Genomic DNA, 25,328 nt, shown 5'->3' on the forward strand with positions numbered 1-25,328 from the left:
GAGAACCTTCTGATGTTTTCTTTTTTTTAACAAACTAATTAGAAGTATCTGTAATTTTCTGCTTTTCATATAACAAAGCATAATCATTGTTTTCATGATGCTGCTGCCAAGTAGCTATAATCACCTCTGTCCTACATCCATGTGATACATTAACACAGGGATACTGTGTTCAGCATTCTTACAATAAGAATTCAGTAAATGTTTAAGAATGATTGAGCACATTATCAAAATATGGTTCTACGCTTGGAATGGTGAAAAGCATGCCCCGATAACATGCTGACAAATGCAAAGAGCTTACCTGAGAACATTCTTCAATGAAAGATGCGTTGTGGCTCCTCCATGGCCATTGCTGACTAGTTGTCCGTGATTTCGGAAAAAGATTATCCCACAAGAAACGACATCCCAAAGGAACACCTCCTCCTTAAAATGAAGACAAAGAATCCATCTTGCAAATTTCCAACAGAGCTGGAAGCAATATCAACAGAGCAATTATTAGAACATCTTAAAATAACATTTTTATTACAAAGTAATGCACTGTTACTGCAAAAAATGTAGATAATAAAATTTACAAAGAGAGGATACATCAACCATAATATTGCCACCTAAATAGAACCACAATTCATTTAGCCACACCATAACACATTACAGTCTGTTTATTCATGTATATATTTATTATTCTTAACCATCAGTACACAAGTTACAAAACCGTACATTTTTTGCTTAGCAATATTGTATTCATTTCCTATTGCCACTAAAAGAAATTATCCCAAACATGTTGGCTTAAAACAACACAAATTTGTTATCTTAACAGTTCTGAACATGAGAAGTCCCACTTAAATAGGTCTCACTGGGCTAAAATCAAGGTTCGGCAGAGCTGTTTGTTATGGAGGTTCTGGGGAAGAGTCCATTTCCTTGCCTTTTCCAGCTTCTAGAGGCTGCCCACATTCCTTGGCTTGTGGTGCCTTCTATGCTGAAAGCCAACAGTGGCTGGTTGGTCGTTCTCACGTCCCATCACTCTGACACGGGCTCTTCTGCCTCCTCTCTCATGTATAAGGACCCTTGTGATGACATCGGGCCCACGGGGATAACCAGGATACTCTCCCATCTCATGGCCAACTGATTAGCAACCTTAATTGCACCTGTAACCTTAATTCCTTAACATGGTCACAGGGGACAGATGGGAACATATTTGGGGGAGGCTGTTACTCTGCTTATCGCAAATACATTCTGACTATCATTGTAGTCCTTAAATATTCTTCCATCTATGTCATCCTTTTTAATATCTACAGTGCATTTTATTGTATGAACACATACACCATAATTCATTGCACAATTTTCCTACTATTAAGGTATTCAAGATGCTTTCATTTGTAATTCCTGGGCAGTAAAAATGATGAGAGGTATAGTTTTAAATAATACTGCTATATGTATTTATTTATCAGTATCTCTGAGAGGGTGATGAATGACACAAAGCTTGTGTCTGTTTCCACTTCCATGATATGGGTGTGAACCACCATTTCCCCATGTTCTTGCAGATACTGAGCTTTATCTTCCCTTTTTAATCACTGCAAGACTGGCAGGTGGGAAATTACTTTTCATTTTGATTTGCCTGTCTTTGGTTTCTGTTGAGGTGGAACATTTTCTCATTTTGCATTGGCCACCCACGGTTCTCCATTTGTACAATGCATGTCTGTGATGAATGGACTCCTGTGGAAGATGCAGTGATATCAGGAACCTTGGCAACATGGCTCTGTGGGAGGTGCCTTTACTAGTAATGAGACCCCTCCACTGGAGTCTCCTTCCAACACGCCCTCACAATATTATTAAACCCCTACCCTGCTCCCACATGGCAGCATCCTAAGAAAGCTGCACCTGCACCCTGTGGGTGCCATACAGCTTCCGCAGCTGTGCTGCATGGATGTGAAGGTCGCCTGAGCCCGGAAGGGGAGATCTGCTGCGGTGGCTCCTCGGAGCCAATCGAATAGATTTGGAGGGACAAAGCCTCTCCAGGTGACGATTCTCCTTGCAGCCTGTGCACTGTGCATCCTTAAATCCTCTACTGGAGTGTTGTTGAGTGACCCTCCTTGGCTGGATTAATGGTTAGGATTGTGTTTCTAAACTGACATAGAATTCCTATTGCCTAATGTCTGGATTTGTCAGAACTCTCTCCCAGTGTACTATTGTCAACCCTTATTGTAGACGGTGTCCTTGAGATTGTATTAGTCATTATTATTTAAGACCCTTTTCTATTGTTCTTATAAGACTTCCCAAGAAAATCGCAATTCCTATGAGGTGAGCTGCACTATGGAAATAAAACACTGACAGGTGTAACCCACCTACAGAGAGACTCTTCATGATGCTCTTTTGTTAGCTTAGGCATGGTTAATGCATCCACGTCATTTTTCTACATTTTATATTCTCTCATCTCTTCCTCTCCAAATTTATTCATCTGAAGATTGAGGGGAGAAAATCCAGAGCATAAAATAAAGTAAAATAATGGTGAGCCTTCTCAACTGGACATTCCAATGTTAAAATAAAGAATACTGTGCAAATTGCCAGGAAAATGTCAATGATGTCTGGCTGGATTTGGATAAATATCAAAAGACTCCAAAATGTCTACCTCCCAACTAGAAGCAAGCCCTGCAAGGCAAGTCAGGGAAGGAAGAAAATCAGGCTAGCAACAGGGGATGGGGACAGCCTGGGCTCCTCAGACCTCAACATCCTTAAGGCTCATCCATCCCCAAAATAACAGGGGTTGCGATGAATCTTGCTTCTCTGGTATTGGAGGTTTCCTTTCAGAAGCCACCCCACGTATCAACCCTTCTATTGATTCTGTAAGTAGATTTCACAAGCTGAAGTAATCACGCCATGCCTCAATTTTGTGATGTGGATGATATCCTGTCAACATCGGAATGTCACCTGACACTGATTTTCATAGTTTCCCGGAAGCAGCATATTTCTACAGGCCATACCCGAACTCTAACCAGGGACTCTGCAGCAGAGGTAGGATGGGCGTGGACATTGGAGACAGATGGCCTGGGTGACCCCACGCTGCACCTCTATGGGCCGTCTGGGGCACCTCCTGAGCTTCCACTTTCTTATCTTGGAAGAATGATAATGACTTCTTCAGAAGGTGCGGGAGAATTCAATGTCAATACACTGTAATGCCCAGAAGGCTGAGCAGTAACTATTAGCCAAGCTAATGATGTGCACACACCCAGGCATACTTGATAGAACCTATTGGACATTTGATCTGCCCATGAAAACAAACCCAGCCATGGAAATCAGCAGGTTTTTTATATTTAAGGAACTAGCTATCCATAAGACAGAGTTTCAGGTTGACTTTCAGACACCATCAGCATACCTGTGCTCCATTCCAGATAAAGGTCCTGAAGCAGGCAGAGCACTTTATCTACGAACCTACCTCTGGTGATAACAAGTGAAACTTCTGAATTAGAATTCAGGAAATGGTTTAGATCTGTAAACTCAGCCCTGCTGGTGTGAGTACTGATTTGAATCGATTATTGAGATGACTTAACGCTTTCATTGTTCGTGCTAGAATTAAACAGAATGGCTTTGTTTAATTTGGTTTCATGATTACTCAAGGCACCTGCCATGAACTCTTCATCGTCACGCTACTCAATACTGAGTCACATTCTTAGTAATTGCTCCTAGATTGAGGTTGTCACCAACCTAAGTGAGAACCTTTCATTGAAAAGCAAGATGATATATTTTCATGATCTCAAAATAAGAATTGTTCTGTTGTAATGCTACCAAAATCCATTAAATGTCAACTCTCCAAGGGAGAAGTGTCGTCCTCTTATACCTGGGTGTCATTTGTAGGTTCCTGGTCCACATCTGAACCTACTTCCCGCAGAACTCAGAAACACTCTTAGATTGTGAGGCACTTCACCTGTGACAATCTTTTTCTGCGTTCCTGTTCCCAGCAGCTTTGTGTCCTAAGAAATTTCTTAAACTATCTATTCCTTTGGGCCAAATTATAAACACAAACCTTAGTAGATCCACTCATTCATTCATTCAACCAACATTTACTGAGTCCCTAGTATGTCTTCAGCTCTACTCCAGGAACTGTGGTGAATGCAAACAGGAGGAAGATATCGTTTTCAGGTCCCCCCCCCATGGTCTGCTGGGTGAAGGGGACATGTGGGAGGGAGACAAAAGAGCGGATAAAGGAAGGGCCCCATCATCCTGGCTCCATATACACTGTCTATAGCCTGGGAATGGGTGTTCTTTATCAAGTCGTCACAGTGTGAGAAAACGCTTCCTGTGCACAGGACAACATATACGATCTGTGCAGATGGCTGTGGCAGCTTACGGAGGTGGACGTGCAGAGAAAACATCCTCCTCTCCACGCAGCACAGCCTCCCCCCATACCCCACAGAGGAGCTCGGAGCCTGCTTGGGGTTTGCTGGGATCACGGAGCAAGCGGCTGCCTCCTGTTTACACACCAGCAACTGCTACTCTTTCCCAGAAGAAATTTCGCTGCACCCTCCTAAAAGCAAATTAGGAACCAGTCGCTGCAGGCAAATGAACTTTGTTTTCTTGCCACTTCCAGGAACTTCTGGAAAAGGGAACTTGGGAAGAGAATCAGAGCTTTTCTCACCATCTCATGTAGCATTGGGTCTTTAACCTCCTGGAAAGAAGAGAGTTGAGGGCTCGTTAACAGCCAGCACTATCTGGAGTCCAAGCCAAGGTCAAGATATCTGGAACACCTCAATTTTAATTCTAGAACTGAGGCTGGAGAAACCCCTATCTCTGCATCTCAGTATCTCATACCAAGATGATAACATACATCACACTGATCTATGTCCAAAGGGACCCACCTACCCTGGCACAATGTCTAGAAAGTTCTGTGAACATCTTCAGTGTTCATGAGCAGTGTGACCAGGTCAAGTTTGGTCAAAAGTCCCCCCCTGGGGGTGGGGGCCCATTGGCCTGGCAGCAAACTGCAGTGAGTTTTTAAAAGCTAGTCCAGCAGGCTGCCTGGAAGGAGCCTGTATCTCTAGAACCTCAGAAGGATGACAAGGGAAGACAGATCCTTAAAAAAACAAATAGACTAATATTTAAAGCAGTTGTAGATTCACAGAAAAATTATGCAGAAACTACAGAGTCCCCATATCTCCCCTGGCTCCCTCCAAAAAAGTTTCTCCTATTACTAACATTTTTCATTAATGTGGTCAGTCCATTTGTTACAATTGATGACCAAAATTATTATATTATTAAATAAAGCTCATAGTTCACACGAGGGTTCCTTCATTCTGTGTTGTAGTTCTACAGTTTTTTAAAATAATTTTTACTTTTATCATATATATATATACAACATGAAATCCCCATTTAACCACTTTCAGGTATACAATTCAGTGGAAAGCAGATTTTTGAAAACAATATGTTTTCCATTAGAATGGAATTCATAAATATTAATTTTTTTAAAGTGTAATTGCACACTGGTATTCATAGTGGCATTATTCACAATTGCCAAACTCTTTTAAGTGAATAATTAAGTGAATGGATAAAAAAATGTGGTCCATACATACAATGGAATATTATTCAGCTGTGAAAAGGAATGAGGTTTTGGCACATGTGACATCATGGATGAACCTTAAAGATGTCACATTGAGTGAAATAAGCCCGATACAAATGGACAAATATGGTATGATCCCACTTATATAAAATATCTAGAATAGGCCAATCAGTAGAAATAGAAAGTAGATCCGAGGTTACCAGGGGCTGGGGAAAGCGAATGGGGAGTTACTGCTTAATTAGGGTGGAGGATTTGTTTGTGACGCAGAAGTTTGGGTGACAGATGGTGGTGATGGTTACACAGACTGTGAACATAATTAATGCCACTGAATTATTCGCTTTGTAAGATTAAAATGGTAAACTTAATGTTGCATGTAAGTTACCACAATAGAATTTTTTTTTTAATGTAAGGTCAGAGCCTCTGGATTTCTCCTTCGGAGAACCTCAGTGGTTCAAGTGCACGTTCACGGCTGGAAGAAGAAATTTACCAGAGGGAACGTTGCAAACAGTATTGCGCTCACCTGTGCCAGGCATTTATGGAAGGGCCTCCACTACATCAGTTAATCCTCAACCAGCCCCAGAAGGTGGGAACTGTAACCACCCGCCTTGCAGATAAGGTAACTGCTGCTGGGTTAATGTAAACTAGAGATAATTATACCCAAGGCATGAAGGGACAAGGGAAGCAAGCACAGACAGTAAAGGACCAGGAGATGACAGAAAAGCAAGGAAATAGCAATAAATAGTACAACATCACCTCAGGTCAATCCAGGAAAAGCCTATTTAAATGAGTGAAACACTTATTCAATAGAATATTTCTAAACAGGTTATTTTTTTCTTTTCATATACAAATAGAAACTTAAAAGAGACTAATAACATGATGATTCATAAAAGTCCTTGTGATGGCCTTTGGATGTGTCGACGTGGCGAGGCCACAGTCCCCAGTTATTCAATCAAATGCTAATCGAGCTGTTGCTGTGGAGGTAACTGGTAGATGTGACTAAAGCCCGTAATTAGGGAGATTACCCTGGATGAGCTGGGTGAGCCTGACTCAATCAGTTGCAAGTCCCTTAGGGGCAGAGGTTTCCTGGGAGAAGGACATTCCCCTGTGGAAGGAGGCACTTCAGCTCAGCATCCTGTGGATTTTGGACTTGCCTCACCAGGCTGCATAATCCCCTAAGCCACTTCCTTGCAATAAATCCTTTCATATGTGTCTCCTTCTGATTCTGCTTCTCTGGTTGAGCTCTAACTGATAAAGTTCTTAAAAGGCCAATTGTAATCAATGTCTATGACTTAGTAGTAGTAGTACATGGTATATGTATGAAAGCTAGTGCAACAAAGTGTATATTCAAGTGCCTTTAAAAATTTCCCTGCATTCTTTCTTACATGTGAACTGATACTCTCTAAGAAAGTTCCCAGAATGCTTTTTTAAATATTCTTTTTATTGAGATATATTCACATACCCTGCAGTCATACAAAACAAATTGTACATTTGATTGTTCACAGTACCATTACATAGTTGTGCATTCATCACCAAAATCAATCCCTAACACCTTCATTACCACACACACAAAAATAACAAGAATAATAATTAAAGTGCAAAAGAGCAATTAAAGTAAAGAAGAAACTGGGTGCCTTTGTTTGTTTTTTTCCTTCTCCCATTTTTCTACTCATCCATCCATAAACTAGACAAAGGGGAGTGTGGTCCTTATGGCTTTCCCAATCCCATTGTCACCCCTTATAAGCTACATTTTTATACAATTGATTTCAAGATTCATGGGTTCTGGGTTGTAGTTTGGTAGTTGCAGGCATCCACCACCAGCTACCGCAATTCATTAGAACCTAAAAAGGGTTGTCTAAAGTGTGCATAAGAGTGCCCACCAGAGTGACCTCTCGGCTCCTTTTGGAATCTCTCAGCCACTGAAACTTATTTCATTTCCTTTCACTTCCCCCTTTTGGTCAAGTAGATGTTCTCCATCCCACGATGCCGGGTCTACATTCCTCCCTGGGAGTCATATTCCACGTTGCCAGGGAGATTCACTCCCCTGGGTGTCTGATCCCACGTAGGGGGGAGGGCAGTGATTTCACCTTTCAAGTTGGCTTAGCCAGAGAGAGAGGGCCACATCTGAGCAACAAAGAGGCATTCGGGAGGAGGCTCTTAGGCACAACCATAGGGAGGCCTAGCCTCTCCTTTGCAGCAACCGTCTTCCCAAGGGCAAGTCCTGTGGTAGAGGGCTCAACCCATCAAACCACCAGTCCCCTGTGTCTGTGAGCACATTAGCAACCATGGAGGTGGGGCAGCCCAATACCCCTGCATTCTCCAGCAGCTCCTCAAAGGGGCTCTGCATATTTTTTTCCTTTTTTTTTTTTAATTAACTTTTTTTTTTGTAACTCAACAGCATAAAAAATAAAAAAAAATTTTTAAATTAAAAAAAAAAAAATACAATAAAAGAATGTTTCAAAGAGACCGTAACAAGGGAGTAAGAAAAAGATAACTAACCTAAGATAACTACTTTACTTCCAACATGTTCCTACTCTACCCCAAGAAAGTTACCTAATATAGCAACATTTCTGTGAACTTGTTCCTACTATACCCATCAGAAATTAACAGACCATAGTCATTCCTGGGCATTCCCAGAACGTTAAATTTACCCATGATAGCTTATCTGTTCTTATTGAATTATCTTTTTTAACTAAAAAAAAAGGAGACTCCTCGCTGATTTAAAGCTCATATTAACACATACACACCTAGTAGAAGGTAACTACTTAATCCCCTGGACGTTCTCATTCATGCAGAAAGTATTAATTGAATGTCAAAGACACTCTAAGCACCTTATATCTTTGTGATCTTGGACACACCAACATCTCTGGGTTTCAGATGCCCCATCTGTAAGATAGGGATACATATAATGCTTGCCTCATGGGTTTACTGTAATGATTAAGTAGGTTAGCATTTCTAAAGTGATTAGAATAGCCCGCAGAGTAAGCAACATATATTTTGTGGGCTAGGGAAGCTGTCAAGGACTTCACAGAGGAGGTGTGCTCGAGCCAGGCCTCGGAAGGCTCAGGTTAGGTAAGAAGCACAAGGTTCGATCCTGGATAATGGGAAAAACCAGTTTGAGCAAAAGGTTAGAGGCAGGAACGACAACAGCTTATTCCATTGACCCCCAATTTGCCCAGCCTGCCTGGCATGGATGGTTCTTAGCAGAAGCACAAGGAGAGGAAATGAGCCCCAGATCATGGACAAAGAAAAGTCTGGATTCTACCTCCAAGGCAACATTTAAAAAAAAAAAAAATCTTAAAAATGATGTTATGTTTTCCAAAGGTTTCTATGGTTAAAGACGCTTGGAAAGCTGTTATTAAATAAAGATGGGTTTCTTTAAAGCCGGATGGCCCCAGTGATCTCAATCCGCTCAGGTGCTACTGAAGGCGACCCGGTGGGCAGCGGTTCCCAAATGGGCAATGGCAGCCTCGGGCTCCAGGGCATCTCCCAGGAAAACTGCCCCCAGGTCCACACTTCTGCAGATGATGCTGTTGGTGACAAAGGGCTTTTAAGAACTTCCAAGCAGAAAATCAATATACTGATGTTTTGAAATAATTGATCTTGGACATCACCTTCATCCCACATTTCAAATTCCCAGAGCACCTTTAGGGCCCAGGGAAGCACAAAACTAACCTGAAAACCAGAGGCCCGGGGACCTCCGTCCTGACACACCCACCCATCCAGAGGGAAGTCCCGGTGGGCTGAGGCGGCTGCGGGGGCACCGTGCCCCTCGGCATGGCTGCCCCTTCAGCCAGCCCTGGACACCCGGGAACGTGGGCTGCACCCAGCAGTCGGAGGAAGGTGGGAACAGCCGGGCAGCTTCCTCACTACGTTTAGCAATCCTAGAGGCCACCAGCAATCGAGATTTGTGAGTCCCCTAAAACTTCCAAAACGGAGGTACACAAAGTAATTGAGATAGCTAACTCTGAACATATCATGTCCTCATCTTTCTTATCTGCAAAATAAGAGGGTCAAATCAGTTATTTGTAAAGTAACTTCTGGGTCTGAAATTCTGTGATTCTGAATGATGACAGAGCTAGTCTAGCAAATTTTATAATCCTATAAAATTGCTCTAAAACACACAAATCTCAGACTGAGGTAAATTTTTTCCCTCTCTGTGTCCTTTTTTATTCTTTTCTATACTATGCAAGATCTCCAAAGTGCACGTCTCTTTCGTTAGTTGCAATTACACCTCCTATTTATTGTGAGCCAATTCAAATAAATATTTCACTCTGGAAAAGGAAATGTATTGTTGTTTTTTTTTTTCCCCTAGACCAGTGCCAACTTTCATTCCACACTTTGTTCCATCTTTTTATCAACTGGGAGCTTAACGTGCAGCTGGAAAAGACACTGGGGAATTAATGATTCATTGCCCCACCCGAGCTGTTGTAGGTCACGAGGACACAGGCTGCACCTTCCCTCCCTCCAAAAGGACACCTGGCAGAACTCTAAATGGGAGCTCCAGTGACCTTTGTGAGAAAGGAAAGAAATGAATCATAGGGCTCGTCTGAGACTTAGCAGTTCTTTCTCCAAATGAAGGAACAACGCTAAACTGATGGTTGCCTGATAAAGAAATTGGAGTTGGGGGCAGGGGCAGAAAACCCACCAGCCTGACATCTGCTGAAGGGAGAACTTTGGAACTTGATAGAAGGTGTTTTGCTGAACTGCCACGCAAACCACCTGCCTGTCACTTGGCTTCAGCTTGGACTTTGGGGTCCTCACATGTGAAATGTCAGGTTTGGAGCAGATGCTATTTAGAATCAAATGTCTTCTTTAATCATTAGCTATTGAGCTCAATACTGAATCCCTTGGCCTTGTTCTTCTCCCAATAAGGAAAAAAAGAGACCTGTTGTTACTGGATTATAACAAAGCCACCCAAGATTTATGATCCTTGCTCAGAGAAATATTTGTGTGAAGAAAAGAAATATCCTAAAGTCAGGGGTGTAAGGTAGCACAAGTGGAAGACGAAGGAAAAGAGAGACAGAGAAGACGACTGATATTTAGCTTGGCTAATGGACTGTTAGCCAGGAGAAGGAAAGGCAAAATAATAATAATAATGATAATGATAATAATAATAACAGACCAGGTCTGCTCCATTGCCCAGCAGTGTGGCGAAGCAGGCGTAAGTGACAGCAATGAACATTAGGAGGTACAGACCGCGTATTTCATGTTTTCTAGACGTTCCAGTGATGGTGGGAAAAGAGGGCTGTGGAGGAAGCCCACTATCGGCCCCTGAACACACGTGTGTTGCATCTTGAGTCCTTTTATCCAGGACTGTGGATGAGTGAGCATATTGCCTTCTAGGGTAAATGTGACACCATTAGAGGACAACATCACAACCCATTTCTTCAGATCTTCCAAAAAGTAGATGCTGTCAGCAAGCATTTGCTTTATTGGTCTGGGGAAAATGAGCTCTTCAATTTCAAACTTGAGGGAACTGGGCAGAGCTGTGTTCTAGAAAGAGACATTGCACTATGTCAGAGGGGGCTGGATGGACAGGAGCTTCATGGACTCGGCACAGACGAATAACATCCGTCATTGCAGGACTTCAGGAAACACACTCGACCTCACGGAAGCTCCTGCTGATGCAAATCTCGTGCATAAATTCACCAATAACATTTTTCCAGGAAGATAAGATCATTTCTCGTGAACTAATGAAACAAAAGTGTGGAAGATTTTTCAGATTGTTTTCTTAACTGAAATGCCAGTAATTTCATGCCCTCTTCATTTTTAATGTTCTCTTCATTTTTTTTTTTCAAAGACTCCCAAATATCTCTTTAAGTGTCTGAAAAGGTTTGTGAGTTTATGCTGGGATAAATGTGGCTAGATCTAGAGGGAAAGATGGAGAGATTACGGAGTCATTTCACTTTTTTATCTTCTATATTTTATATAATTTGAGTTTCTTTCAGAGTGAACATGTTTTTCAGGGTGTACATATATTCTTTGCAATCGGGAAAAGGAATTTTTGCGGCTTCAAACTTCCTAATCCATTGTTCTATGTAACACAAGGTCTTTGAATATCTCCCAGTGAACCTGAATTACACGTACCGGCTTGTCTACTCCAGGGTGCCTTGCACTAATAAATGCTCAATAAATAGTAGATGAATAAAATAAACAAGAAGAAAGCCACATTTGTTTCTCCCGTCAGGGCTACTGTACAAGGTCAGCTCTTCACCGTCTTGTCATCTTCATGTAGCTGAACTGTGGCCAAAATCAGTGGAAGGGGTGGGGAGGAGACTGTGCCTGGCGATGCCTGCTGGTGGGTTTGGGGTGTTTTTAACCAGGTTTTGGCCCAACCCCCACGCCTTCCTGCCTGCCTCTGCTCCCAGGCAGCCCCAGCTGCTTGTCCAGCTCCTTATCACCTCCTTGGGAACGCCTGGTGCCCCGGTGCCCTGACCCTAACACATTTCCATAACCTTGGCTCACTGCCACCTTGCATGCACCCTGTGCATCGCCACCCACCCTCACCCTGCACCCCGGGAGACACCAGCACATCTGCACCAGACGGAGTCACAGCCAGGGACAGGCTCGCCGCGTGCACCTGGCTGCACAGTGACAGTTTGCTGGGCACTACTGAGCATTCCGTCTCTGGCCATGTGAGATTAAGAACGGCATTAATCAAAATCATCTACTTAAAATTTGAGAGCAATTTGAAAATGAAGGCAATACGGTGTCTTTACCCAATTAAACAAAACTGCTAACACTACTATTTGCTTTGCTTTTAAGTTCCACAACATCACTGGATGGATTGCCTGAAATACTGAGAGAATTGCTTAGAAGAAGGAATGGTGGGAGAAGGAAGCTGGAAATAAACGAGACGGAGAAGCCAATGTGCTCGTGTTCATCCAAACACTACCTAACAGAGAGGGAATCCCGGCCAAGGATCCGTGCTTGCTGATTCCACTCCAGTTACTGCCATCCTGTCCCACCACCAACCCATGCCCACATGAATATTCATTTCTGTGTCAAACCGTATTGTCATATTTGCACATATTTTAAAATAAATAACAACTTTCTAACTCATCTTCATGACTCCTCCACATTGCTGTAAAGTATCTTCCTAAATCACAAATTTGATCCTGCCAGTCTTGTGTCAGATTATTTACTGGTGTCCACCACTTATAAACTCCTTAAGTCCTCACAATCCAGTCCTTGGCTCTCTCTTCACTTCCCCTCCTGGTCTACCCCCAGGTCTTCATTTCACGACTGCTATGGCAATACCCAAAAATGAGTTGGCTTGAACAATGGGAATTATTGGCTCATGGTTTCGAGGCTGGGAGAAGTCCAAAGTTGAGGTGTCAGCAAGGCGATGCTTTCTCTTAGGACACTGTGGCATTTGGGAGCTGGCTGCCTGCGATCCTTGGGTTCTTTGGCTTTTCCATCATATGGTGATGTCCTCTCTTTTCTCTTTCGGGTTCCCTTACCTACAGCTTCCTGCTAACCCATGACTTTTTCTCATAAAGCTTCTAGTAACAGCATTACTAATCTCATTCAGTTGGGCCACCCCTTAACTAAAAGCAATATCTTCAAAAGTTTCTACTTTCAATGGGTTCACACCCACAGGAATGGATTAAGAACATATTTTTTGGGGGGCCCACATAATTCACCCTACCACACCACACCCCACAACCACCCCAGGATTCTGTACACATAGAATCACTGGAAGTTCTCCCAATGCACTGGGCTCTTTCCTGCCTCAGTGGCTTGTTCTTCTTCCTCTCTGCCTGGAAAGCCCTGGCTGCTCTGGTCTGCTTGCCTGTGCATCTTCATCAGCTCATGTTAATCATGCTTCTCTGAGAAGCCCTCTCTCATTGCTTTTCTCCCTCCAGATTGAGCCGTTTGCTCCTGTGATGGTTTGAAGCTGTATGTACCCCAGAAAAGGGTGAGTGTGAAACCATTGTAAGCAGGAGTTTTTGAGGAGTCTACTTCAATTAAGGTGTGACCCATCTCAATCAGGATGGATCTTAACCCTATTACTAGAGCCCTTTATAAGAGAATGAAATTCAGACAGAGAGAAGAAAGCCTCAGAAGCAAGAAGCTGAAATCAATGAAAGCCAGAAGAGAAGGGAGAGACCAGCAGATATGGCCACCTGCCTGGTCGTGTGACAGAGGAGCCAGGGATCACCGGCAGCCAGTCTTTGGGGAAAAGGCATCACCTAAATGATGCCTTGATTGGGACACTTTCCTGGTCTCAAAACTGTGAGTGAATAAATTCCCATTGTTGAACCTAAACCATTTCTTGGTATTTGCTTTGAGTAGCCCAGGAAACTAAAACAGCTCCCCTCTCATAGTCCTTTCCTGGGTTTGTATAGTACGTTTGCATAACTTCTAAATACTGCATACGTTGGTGTGATGGGTAAGTTTATGTGTCAACTTGGCTAGACTACAGTACCCAGTTATTGACTCAAACACTGATCCAGGTGTTACTGTGAAGGTCTTTTAGAGATGTGGTTAACATCTGTAATCACCGGACTTTAAGTAAAGGGGATTGCCCTTCCTAATACTGGTGGCCTCATCCAATCTGATGAAGGTCTTAAGAGCAAAAACAAACTTCTTAGGGAAGAAAAAATTCTGTGTCAGGACTGACACATCAGCTTCTGCCTGAGTCCGGCCTGCGGGCCTGCCCTATGGATTTCAGACTTGCTAGTCCCTGCCATCACAGAACTCCTTGAGGACAAAGACGGAACCTTATTCATCTTTGTATTTCAGTACAAGGAACAATTTGAGGGATGGAGTAAACATTTACAAATAACTACTGAAACAATTAGTCCCTCAAACCTAAGAATTCACAGGCCAACCCATAATACTCCCACTGTACTGAGTTTGAGAAACACTGCATTAGAAGTTAATTGCTATCACTCGAAATAATCATTGAGTGTCAATTTAGTTAAAAACACAAATACAGACACAGAAGCTGAAACTGCATGGTAGTACTGGGACATGAAGAGGCCATCCAGATAATCATGAATAAGTCAACTGGATGTTTCAATTATTATCTGAACAAATCCATGAATTTTAAATATTCTCATATACATTGTACATCCCTTATGAATATGTCTGGGAATCCTATCTGAAAAGCAGAATTATTAATACTTTAGGAGTCACCTTTTGCCCCAGAAAACTGCACATTTTGTAAAATATATATCAAGGTGATATTATAAACTCAAGTCCTTCGTGAACCTCAAATTAAGAATACCCACTTTAATGAACTTCCCTGAAATACTTTCATCGGCAATTTACTCTGGGAGTGGGGGCTAATTTAAATGCTGCAGGACACTTGTCTTTCATCCAAAACAGAAGCACTGCATGGCCAAGGAGCTGATCCTTAGGAAGCACTTCAGTGAGTTTAATAGCCTCTTCAACTTTACTAAACCTTCTACGACCTCCCAAAAAATTCACTTCAAGCCTAAAAACACCATGAAAAATTTTTTGTTCAGACCCAAGTTAACTGGGCCTTTGGCCTGAGTACAGATCAGCTTCTTTACAAAACTCCCCCAAAGACACCCAAAGCTTTAACTTTCCTTGGAGCAGCTGTACAACAAAACTCACCTCTAGGCCCTCTGAAGTTTAACCGAGAAACTCAAAGCCAGAGAAGTCTCTGGGACAGAAACTATAAAGAGCCTGGTCTGAAAAGATCTTTTTTCCCCATGATATTGCATTCCTTTGGAAGACATGGGATCCTTTATGAAACTTTCTACAAGGGCAACATCAGTGGTGCCTCCTGGCCGGTGTTTTTAAGGTCCACACTTTTTAGAATAAATTGCTAAGGACGCACTAATGTAAAAAAAAGAAAAATTATTTCCAAGAAGAGTAGGCAGAAAAGTGCTCAAGACCAGTGCCAGGTCTACTTGAAACAAGCACCTTCAATGATGTGAAGGAATATTTTGGTAATTAATATGTAGTTAATCACAATAGGCCTCAAAATAGGAATGCACATTTTATACTTTCAAATAATTTTCACAAATAAAAGTAGTCCTAAAATTATGGTCATGAGTGGCCATGTTATAAAATATTCTTTCTTCCTTACATCTAACTCTGTAGGAATGGCCAGGCAATGAGCTTTAATTCTGCAATACTGGTCAGTTGCCCTAGTAAAATAAGCCACACAGCTGGAGGCATAGGTGTGGTTAGATGTTAAGATGTTTCAGTATGTATTTGATTGGAGAAAAAATCTGAATTAATTATTCATCCTTTCAATAGCTCTTCTAGCACAAATTGTCCCACGTGTCATCAGCCTGTGCATATAAATAAGGTCGGATTAATCAAACTAAATCTAATGTTATCAAATTGTCCAAATTATATCAATGACACAATTTCACTACCATAATCATTAAAATTTATAGCAAGAGATAGGAGGGACATAAAATAAATGCTAATTCCACTGTTGTCCGCTGAACTGATTAGGATATATAATAGGAATTCTGAACCTATGACAGGAATAAGATAAATTTATGCCAAGAAGAGTGTAAACTTCAAATACTGCTTAAATTATTTTCAATGTACATCATAACTGTATATTGATTACTTAATAGTCTGGAGTTTTAAAAATATGGTCATACATATTCCTGTTGAACCACTGCTTATTGCAATAGACTTGACCCCTGTATCTATCTGGGGATATGCTATTATTCTTTACCTACATGAACAGAATAATAAGCTTCATAGCAGCTTTATTTGTAAGAGCCACAACCCAGAAATCTCTTGCACAAGAATCCCCACCTCAGGCTCAGCACCTAAGGGACACGGTTTCTGAAGAGCTGAGAGGGCAACATAGAAGAATGGATGGATAAACAGTGACTGAGAAAATGAATGCTAAAAACTGTAATTAGAGCAATAGAAAATGAAGCTAAAATTGCAAAGAAGTTATGAATAATGAATAACATAAAATTTGTATTTATGTTACCTCTTGGATATAAATTACCTTTAAGCAGGAAACAAGTAAAGATACTTTAAAGGGATGGAAACATAAGAATATAATTATTTAAAAAATTTTTATTTTAAATTAAAGGCTGTTCTGTAAGCCATTCTGGAAAATAGCTTTCAAAAGCAAAAATGGATTTAGCTCACAACCCAAGAATTGTCATTCTGGACATTTATCCCAAAGAAATGAAGGCTTCTTTATCACACAGAAACTTGCCCATGAATGTTCATAGCAGCTTAATTCATAATAAAATTGCAAACAGTAAAACTGCATAAAGCTACTCACACACAATGAATACATATATCACAGTGAAATCTGAATAAATTCTATGGATCATACTAATGTCAATGTCTTGGTGCATGTGATGGTTAGGCTCATGTGTCAACTTGTCCAGGTGATGATGCCCAGGTGTCCAGTCAAGCAAGCACTGGCCTAACCATTTCTGCAAGGACATTTGTGGCTGGTTAATCAACCAGAAGGCTGGTTTATTAAATAATCAGTCAACTGGCTACAGCTGTGACTGATTATATCAATGAAGGGTATGTTTTCCACAATAAGAGAATGCAATCAGCTGGATTTAATCCAATCAATTGAAGACTTTTAAGCAAGACAGATAGAGGACCTTCACTTCTTCTTCAGCTGACCAGCGAAGCATTTCCTGAGGAGTTCATCAAAGTTGCCAGTTCATTGCCTGAGCTGTTCATCAAACACTTTCATTGGAGTTACCAGTTTGTTGCCTGCCCTATGGAATTTGGACTCGTGCATACCCACAGTTGCATGAGACACTTTTTTTTTATCTTCATTTTATTGAGATATATTCACATACCACGCAGTCATACAAAACAAATCATACTTTCGATTGTTTACAGTAACATTACATAGTTGTACATTCATCACCTAAATCAATCCCTGACACCTTCATTAGCACACACACAAAAATAACAAGAATAATAATTAGAGTGAAAAAGAGCAATTGAACTAAAAAAGAACACTGGGTACCTTTGTCTGTTTGTTTCCTTCCCCTGTTTTTCTACTCATCCATCCATAAACTAGACAAAGTGGAGTGTGGTCCTTATGGCTTTCCCAATCCCATTGTCACCCCTCATAAGCTACATTTTTATACAACTGTCTTCGAGATTCATGGGTTCTGGGTTGTAGTTTGATAATTTCAGGTAAGCAACTAAAAATGTGATTCTAGTCAACTACACAATGAAGTATACCTTTATGCCATGACGCAATTCAAACTAATGTTGAAAGCTTATCAATTAAGTCATCAATAGTGTAAACAAGAAGTTGAATGTCCGCTTTTTCTTTCATTCGGTGATCGCTATGTTTTCGAAAGATGACATCAACATCTGTGCTGATTACTCGGTCAGCAACGTGTATGGATGTATGCCAAGGGACAATGTCATCCTTCATGCCATGGAGCAATCTCACAGGGCAGTTCACAGGAATAGGGCTATGTAACAAGCAGTGATGCTCAGCTTCTTTAATGAAACTGTACTGGATGTGATAAGCTCCTTCTTCAGCATATTTTGACGGCATTAGCCACTCGCCTTTCATCTCTATTTCTTTTTTTACCTCAACAGAAAGCTGATTAAACTGTGTCACCAGATCATCTGCAGCTGTAGCTACACCAACAAGAGCAACAACTTTTTCTGGCCGGGCAATTGCAGCATGAAGCATAAGCCAACCACCTAGGCTAGATCCAACTAGTATCTGTGGTCCTTCAGCTAAGTCATCAATTATAGAAAGAACATCTTTTCTCCATTTCCCTACTGTGCATTCTTTTAAGTTACCATCTGAACTTCCAACTCCTGAGTAATCAAATCTTATAAAGGCGTGACCTAGAGATTTGCAAAATTCCTCAACAGCCAAGGCTTTTGTACCATTCATATGAGACAGATAGCCAGGGATGAAGATAACTCCTGGATTTTTGCCTTTTAGGCGCTTGTAAGCCAGGTTTGGAAGGTCTGGTCGACTAAGGAAAGAAAGCGATGTCTTCTGTCTGCAAGCTGGGAGCCACCGCGGCACACGGAGGCCACAGTAGGGAGCGAGAGAGACGGCCATCCATCCCGAGATCCTCCAAGGGACCCAAGCTGCCAACGCAGTTAAACCCACACCCGCCATATTCCCAGCTCGAGACATTTTTATAAAATCTTATATTTATAGATATCTCTTGTTGATTCTGTTTCCCTAGAGAACCCTAAGTAATACAGTGCAGCTTTATACAATAGCTGTGTATGGTGGGAACATTGGGAGTGACTGGGGGAAGGGGCACTAGGACCTCTCTATACATTTCTTTGCAACCTCTTATGAATCTATAATTATGTCAAAATTAAAAAAATCATAAAAATTTAAAAATTAAATAAAAGGCTTTTTGGAACCTTATCATAAATGAATCGTTTTAAGCACAACTTTAGTATTTACAGTTATGATTTTCTTAGGTAATCCTAATTTTCTATTAATTCATATTCTGTGTACACAAAATTCAAGAAGGTAACACTTTGCTACAAGTAAAAAGACAGTCACATACATTTTAATGAATCTAAAAGACTGACAAATGTCCTCCATAATCTAATGTCACATATTTTACAGGTGGCAGATGATATTCACAACTGCAATTATACTGAGACGGCTCTTACTTGAATTATTTTATTTATATAGAAGAAAATGGTAGTGGGAAACCAATCCATAGCCAGAAAACTAATGGCTAACATTTTCAATGGGAAAAGTGGTTGGAGCCACCTTTCTAAGTCTATCAAGCAGAATCTGTGTTCACTTCTGTTAAACTCACTTATCCCAACTGATAGAATTTTAGTGCTAAAAGAAACTTTGGTCACCTACTTGCCCAATGAGATTTTACATTATATTTTTAAACTGCCATAAGTCAAACTGTGATGGGAGACTAGTTAGACAAATTAGAGGATCAGAATAGAAAGCCCCAAAATAGATTCAACTGCTAGATGAGATAAAGTAGATGACAAAAGCAGCAGTTCATTTCTGCAGAGGTTTGGTATTGGGACAAGTTTACCATTTGGAAACAAAAAGAAGAAATGGGAAACAAACAAATTAACTTAAAAAAAAAAACAAAAAACAAAAAACAGTTGTTCTCCCTACCCATGAGAACTTGTGACCTGGGTAACACCTGCTCCCTGCAGAGAAAGCAGCAAATACAGGCCAAGCCAGGCACCACGTTAACATTAGGGCTCACGTTTCTAGATGCTTTTTAAGAGAAATCTGCATTTTTGTATGAAATCTCCCAATTTTTAGTTGTTGGCAATTTTTAGTTTCCCAGCCACCAAAATCATGCAATGGGTTTGCTTAAACAATGGGAATTTATTAGCTCACAGTTTTGGGGCTACGAGAAATCCAAAACGAGGTGCCAGCAGAGCAATGCTTTCTCCGCCAAAAGACTGTGGTGTTCTGGGCTGGCTGCTGGTGATCCTTGGCCGTTGGCTTTTCTGTCACATGGCAGTGCCCATGGCGGCCGCTCCTGGCTTCTCTCTCCATCTGACTTTCACTTTGCCTTTAAAGGACTCCTGCAATCCCGATTAAAACCCAACCTGCTTCGGGGGACCACACCTTAACTGAACTGATGTCTTGATGAGATCCCATTTACAGTGGGTCCAAGTCCACCAGAAGGCTAACCAAGATGAAGAGCCTGTCCACACTGGGGTGCACAACTCAATCCACCACAACCACCACTTCAAACATTTAAAAAAACAGCATGCGAACCAAGCAAAGCAATCTGCAGGCCAAATCCAGACTAGGCCACCAGTTTGTATCAGCTGTCTGATGGCAAAATAAATTCCAAATTGGTTAAAATCCTTTAAATACAAAAAAAAAAAAAGCATTAGAAAAATAGTAGGTAAAAGTTCACACACTCAAAGGGTGGGGAAAATCTTTAAAGCATAACTCCAAACACAAAATCTATAAAGAAAAAAGATTGACAAATTTGATAGATTTAAACACAAAAATATTAAATTTTTCTCTACATTAAAAATATGAATAAAGTAAAAATACAGGCCAAGAATAACAATGTTATAAAAGGTTAAACATAGTCTATATAAACATGATCAGACTTTCTCTTTATTGACTTATAACTCTCAAAAGAAAATATAGCATAGGACCACAAAACAAAATATACAAAAGAGGACATACAAATGCTCAACAGATACGTGAAAACATGTTGAACATTAATAGTTATCAATGCACTGTTTATCAGTCAGGGGACTAGAAGTTCAAAATCTGTAGGTCAGGCCAGGAGGCTGGAAGTTCAGGCAGGAATTTATGCTACATTGAGGCAGAATGTCTTCTTTTCCAAGAAACCTCCGTTTTTGCTCTTAAGCCTAACAACTCTGTTAACCTAGCATCAGCAGATTGGAGACGTTAACCACATTCACAAAATTCTATCACAACAACACCTAGATGAGTGTTTGATTAAGTGCCTGGGTATCATAGCCCAGCCAAGTTGACACATAAAATTAACATCAGATGCTGCAAATACAAAAGCAATGGCAAACCTTTTGCTTCCCATCAAATTGATCCAAATGGAAGAAGAAAAATTAACTCCCAATGATGACAAAAGAGTAGGGATAGAGGCACCATCCCTCATTGTCAGCAAAACTGTAAATTATACAACATTTCTACAATCAATTTGCCATCAAGTATCAAAAGTCTTATAAATGCTCACCCTCTCTAATCAACAAAATTTGTCTTCTAGAAATTTACCCTAAGTTAATAAGATAAGTGAGGAAGGAAAACGTTTGAATAAGACTGTTCGTCACAGCATTGTTAATAGCTGTAAATACCTGGACACAACCTGGAGCTGAGACCGAGCTTTCACCCAGGTGGGTATCTGGGGATGTGTGCACTATCCCAGGAAGGACGTGTGGACAGCAGGATTGTGCAGAGCAAGAGATACAACGCGGTGCATTTGTCACAGAGATCCCAGTCAACATTCCACAAGGAAGCCTGCAGCTGGGATGGCCCCTCGGAGTGGCGAGGGCAGGGCTGGGACCTGGTGTCCCTGGTGTATTGGTCAGTGGGTGTGAGCTGCCCCCAAGGAGGAGGTGTGAGCTTGGGGAGGGAGCCCTCTGGCCAGGGGCCATTCCCAGAGACTCGGCTGTAAGCTCTCAGCAGGCACTAGGCCCCGTGCTTCCTAATTCTTTATCATCAGGACCTTCTGCGGCTGCCCCAAAGGGAATCTTCTTGGCAACAGGTGCAGTAAGTCACCTTCTTCAATAACCCTCAGGATCACTAGAGCTAGTTCAGTCTCCCACCATCTACATTAATTATCATGAACAGAGTTTATGGCAAAGTGTTCAGTGAGAAAAGCAGTTGGTCAATAACCAGAGCCTACCATATGATAGACAGCTCTCTAGTAATTAGGAAAAAGTGGAGAATTAGGTAAGGAAGACCCCTCCCTGCCCCCAAGTGATCTCATTCTAGTGAGGGGGATACAATATGTACATGATATTACTTTTGTTATTTCTTAAAAAACATATACACATAGAAAATCATACATGTATATGTGTGTAGATACATGTGTGGGGGGGGTATATGTATATATCACATTTATATAAAAATTGGAAAGACCAGTCAAATGTCAACTGTCACCCTTGGGTGGCAAGATTATGGAAAATTTTTATTTGTATAAATCTGTATTTTCATGGATTGTTTTTGAAATAAGAGGGAATACATTAATGCTTTAAAAAGGAGAAATATTTTCTCTAAGTACCCGTTTTTCTTACATTGCAGGAAACCAAATTCCTAATATTTATTCCAACTATATCTCAAAATTGTAGTATCCCTAGAAATGATAAAATTATGGACCCATGGAGCACACACACTTTAAGGACTGATCCTTGGACCGATTATAACTCATACAAAGTCACTGCTTGCAGACTGGTATGACCAGAAGCAGATCCCTAGGAAAGGGCAAATCTCTCCTCTGAAGAATAGAATTCAATTTGCGGCACTGACTCTGCCTATTTGAACTGGGTCCACAGAGGGTTGTGAGCTGAGCTTTAGAGCCAGAGGCCTTGATTTTGAAGCCGAGTCTCTGCCTATTCTTCCTAGGAGAGGGAATGCTACTCCGGCAAGGATTATGGGAATAAAGAACATTGATTATTAGCAGCAGAAAAATCAATGAAAAGAACAATGTAAGAAAAATTAAGAGTAGAAACTAAAGAAAATTATATTAATGAAAATTACCAAAACCATAAGTTTGTGGTAAGTGAACCAATAAGTGCCCCATCTTTTTAGGTTGGCAAAAATTATAAGTTAATGGATGATCTGAGAATGAGTCAAACCAAATTTTTACTTCACTCTTCTGTGCCCAAATGAGAGTACTGAAAAGAGAATAAAAAGACAACAGAATCAGTAGATACTTCCCTGAAACATTGTTTATATATTGTCAAATTCACAGAATAATGCAATAAAATACTAGTTTGACTTCAACCAAAAATTGGATGAATTATTTGTCCTGATGCAGAGTTACATCTAAATACAATAGAAAATCATTCCTGGTGGTTTGAAGCTGTATATACCTCAGAAAAGTATGTTCTTAAATCCATTTCTGTGGATGTGAATCCATTGTCAGTAGGACCTTTGGGTGAGTAGGATCTTAAGTTAAGATGTGACCCACCTCATTCAGGGTGGGTCTGAATCCTCTTACCAGAGTTCTTTGTGTGAATTTCTGAGTTCTTTGTCTGAAAAAGCCATGGAAGCAAGAGGCTGAAAGCAACGAAACCCAGAAGAGAAGCGAGAGCCTAGCAGGTGCCACCATGTGCCCAGCCATGGGACGGAGGAGTCCAGGATCACCGGCAGCAGGTCTCCAGGATGAAAGCATTGCCTGATGCTGCCTTGATTTGAACATTTTTTCTCAGCCTCATAACTGTGAGCTTGTAAGTTAATAAATTACCATTGTTAAAGCCAACACATTTCATGGTATCTGCTTTAAGCAGCTTAGCAAGCTGGAACATCATATAATCAGGAATAGCTGATTCACATTCATGGATCATTCATCGTGCAAATGCTTCCGTGTTAATAGAATCGAAGCTTCTTGAGAAAGTAAAGAAAAACTCCCTTTTGCATTTGCAATAAAACCTTAAATACACACACACACACACACACACACACGACACTACAAAGATATTCATTCCCCTTTAAATAGCCTGAAAATTATTTTTTATTATTACTTTCATTTTTATGTTTATGTGTAACAAAATGAAACAAATCATTTATTTCTCAGTGTACATGAGATAACAAATTGAAGCAACCCAAGTGCCCATGAACCAATGAATGGATAAACAAAATGTGGTAGATACACACAATGGAATATTATTCAGCCGTAAAAAGAATGAAGTTCTGATAACATATGACAACACGGATGAAACTTGAAGCCATCATGTTGAGAGAAATAAGCCAGACACAAAAGGAAAAATATTGTATGAGCACACAGATGTGAAATAACTAGAATAAGCAAACTGTAGAGTCAGAATCGAGCATATGGGTTACCAGGGAACAGGGTGGGGATAGGTAATAAGGAGTTAAGGCTTAAAATGTGCAGAGTTTCTATTTGGAATGACAGAAACGTTTTGGTAACGGATGGTAATGGTGATGGCAATGCAACACTGTGAATGTAATTAACAGCACTGAAATATGTATCTGAATGTGGTTAAAAGGAAGAAATGTTAGGTTGTAAGTATGATAATAGAATAAATTCAAAAAAATCATGGAACTACGCTACACAAATGGTGACCCTTAAGTTAAACCATGGACCATAGTTAATAGCACAATTATAAAAACGTGCTTTCCTCAATTGTAACAAGTGTACCATAGCAATGTTAATAATCGGTTGGTATATAAGAATCCTGTGTTTCATGTATGTTTTGTTCTATAAACCCATAAATTCTCTAATAAGATTTAAAAAAAACTAAATGCCCGCGGAAAAATTGATGTGTAAAAGGAAAGACAGACAAATAAACTTTTTGAAACCCAAAACACGGGTTTAGCAAGGCATTTGTGTTAGAAAAGGGCAATATGAAAAATTGTTACAAAATAAATAATGCTTACTCAGTTCACCCCATAATCATTTATTAAGTATATATTTCACACTAGGCTGTGTTCAGGAAATACAAAGATAAATAAAATATAGCCAGACAGGTAGGATCTGCAGATGTATTAATTCCAGAGAAGCATTTAGCTTGGTGATGCTTTCAGTCGCATGTACAGCTCCATGGACAAAGTCACCCAGAGTAAGGGTTAACCAACCAGAGCAGTGAACCCGGGTTCTCTGCTCAAGCCCATCCTGCTCAATATTTTAGTTAATGACTTACATGAAGGCTCAGAAGATGGTGACATCAAGTTTACAATGGAAACGAAAGTGAGAAATACAGAGGAAACACTAGAACTAACAATGCCTGGACAGAATAAAAAGAGAGGCAAAAAGCAAGCAAGATGAAATGTATTATTATCAGTGTTTAGCAGCAATAGTTATAATAGCAATAGTAATATTAACAAAAATAGGAATAAAAGCAGCGATTTAAGGTAAAAAAAAAAAGAAAACTGGCAGTTTGTATTTTTAATGTGGATTTAAATTAGCTACATATTTAATATGTACCATCGCTGTGTTGTCCTGATTTTTTTGAAGTAACAAATTTAGGATATATTAATACAAGTATAGTATATCTATTAAAAGTGATGGCAGTCTCACTGTATTCTGTGCTGCTCAGACCACATGGTTTCTGTTGGAATTTCCTACTCAGGACCATCACCAAACCGTAGTGCTTCTAGAATGTATAAACAAGATTGTAGAAT

At 40.5% G+C, this 25,328-nt stretch overlaps 1 protein-coding gene across 1 annotated transcript; it reads right to left on the reverse strand.

Moving 5' to 3' along the window:
* Positions 1-17,673: 17,673 nt before the first annotated feature.
* LOC119511225 (mycophenolic acid acyl-glucuronide esterase, mitochondrial-like) lies at positions 17,674-18,632 on the reverse strand. The gene has a single exon (XM_037805760.1). The coding sequence runs from the start codon at positions 18,630-18,632 to the stop codon at positions 17,742-17,744; it is 891 nt and encodes a 296-aa protein (XP_037661688.1). The 3' UTR covers positions 17,674-17,741.
* Between the last annotated feature and the right edge of the window lie 6,696 nt (positions 18,633-25,328).

This window comes from Choloepus didactylus, chromosome 16, assembly GCF_015220235.1.
Source record: "Choloepus didactylus isolate mChoDid1 chromosome 16, mChoDid1.pri, whole genome shotgun sequence".
Classification (NCBI taxonomy): domain Eukaryota; kingdom Metazoa; phylum Chordata; class Mammalia; order Pilosa; family Megalonychidae; genus Choloepus; species Choloepus didactylus.

What these genes read in the sequence shown, in the direction of transcription:
- LOC119511225 (XM_037805760.1), bottom strand. Translation starts at nt 18,632, where the DNA reads ATGGCGGGTGTGGGTTTAACTGCGTTGGCAGCTTGGGTCCCTTGGAGG.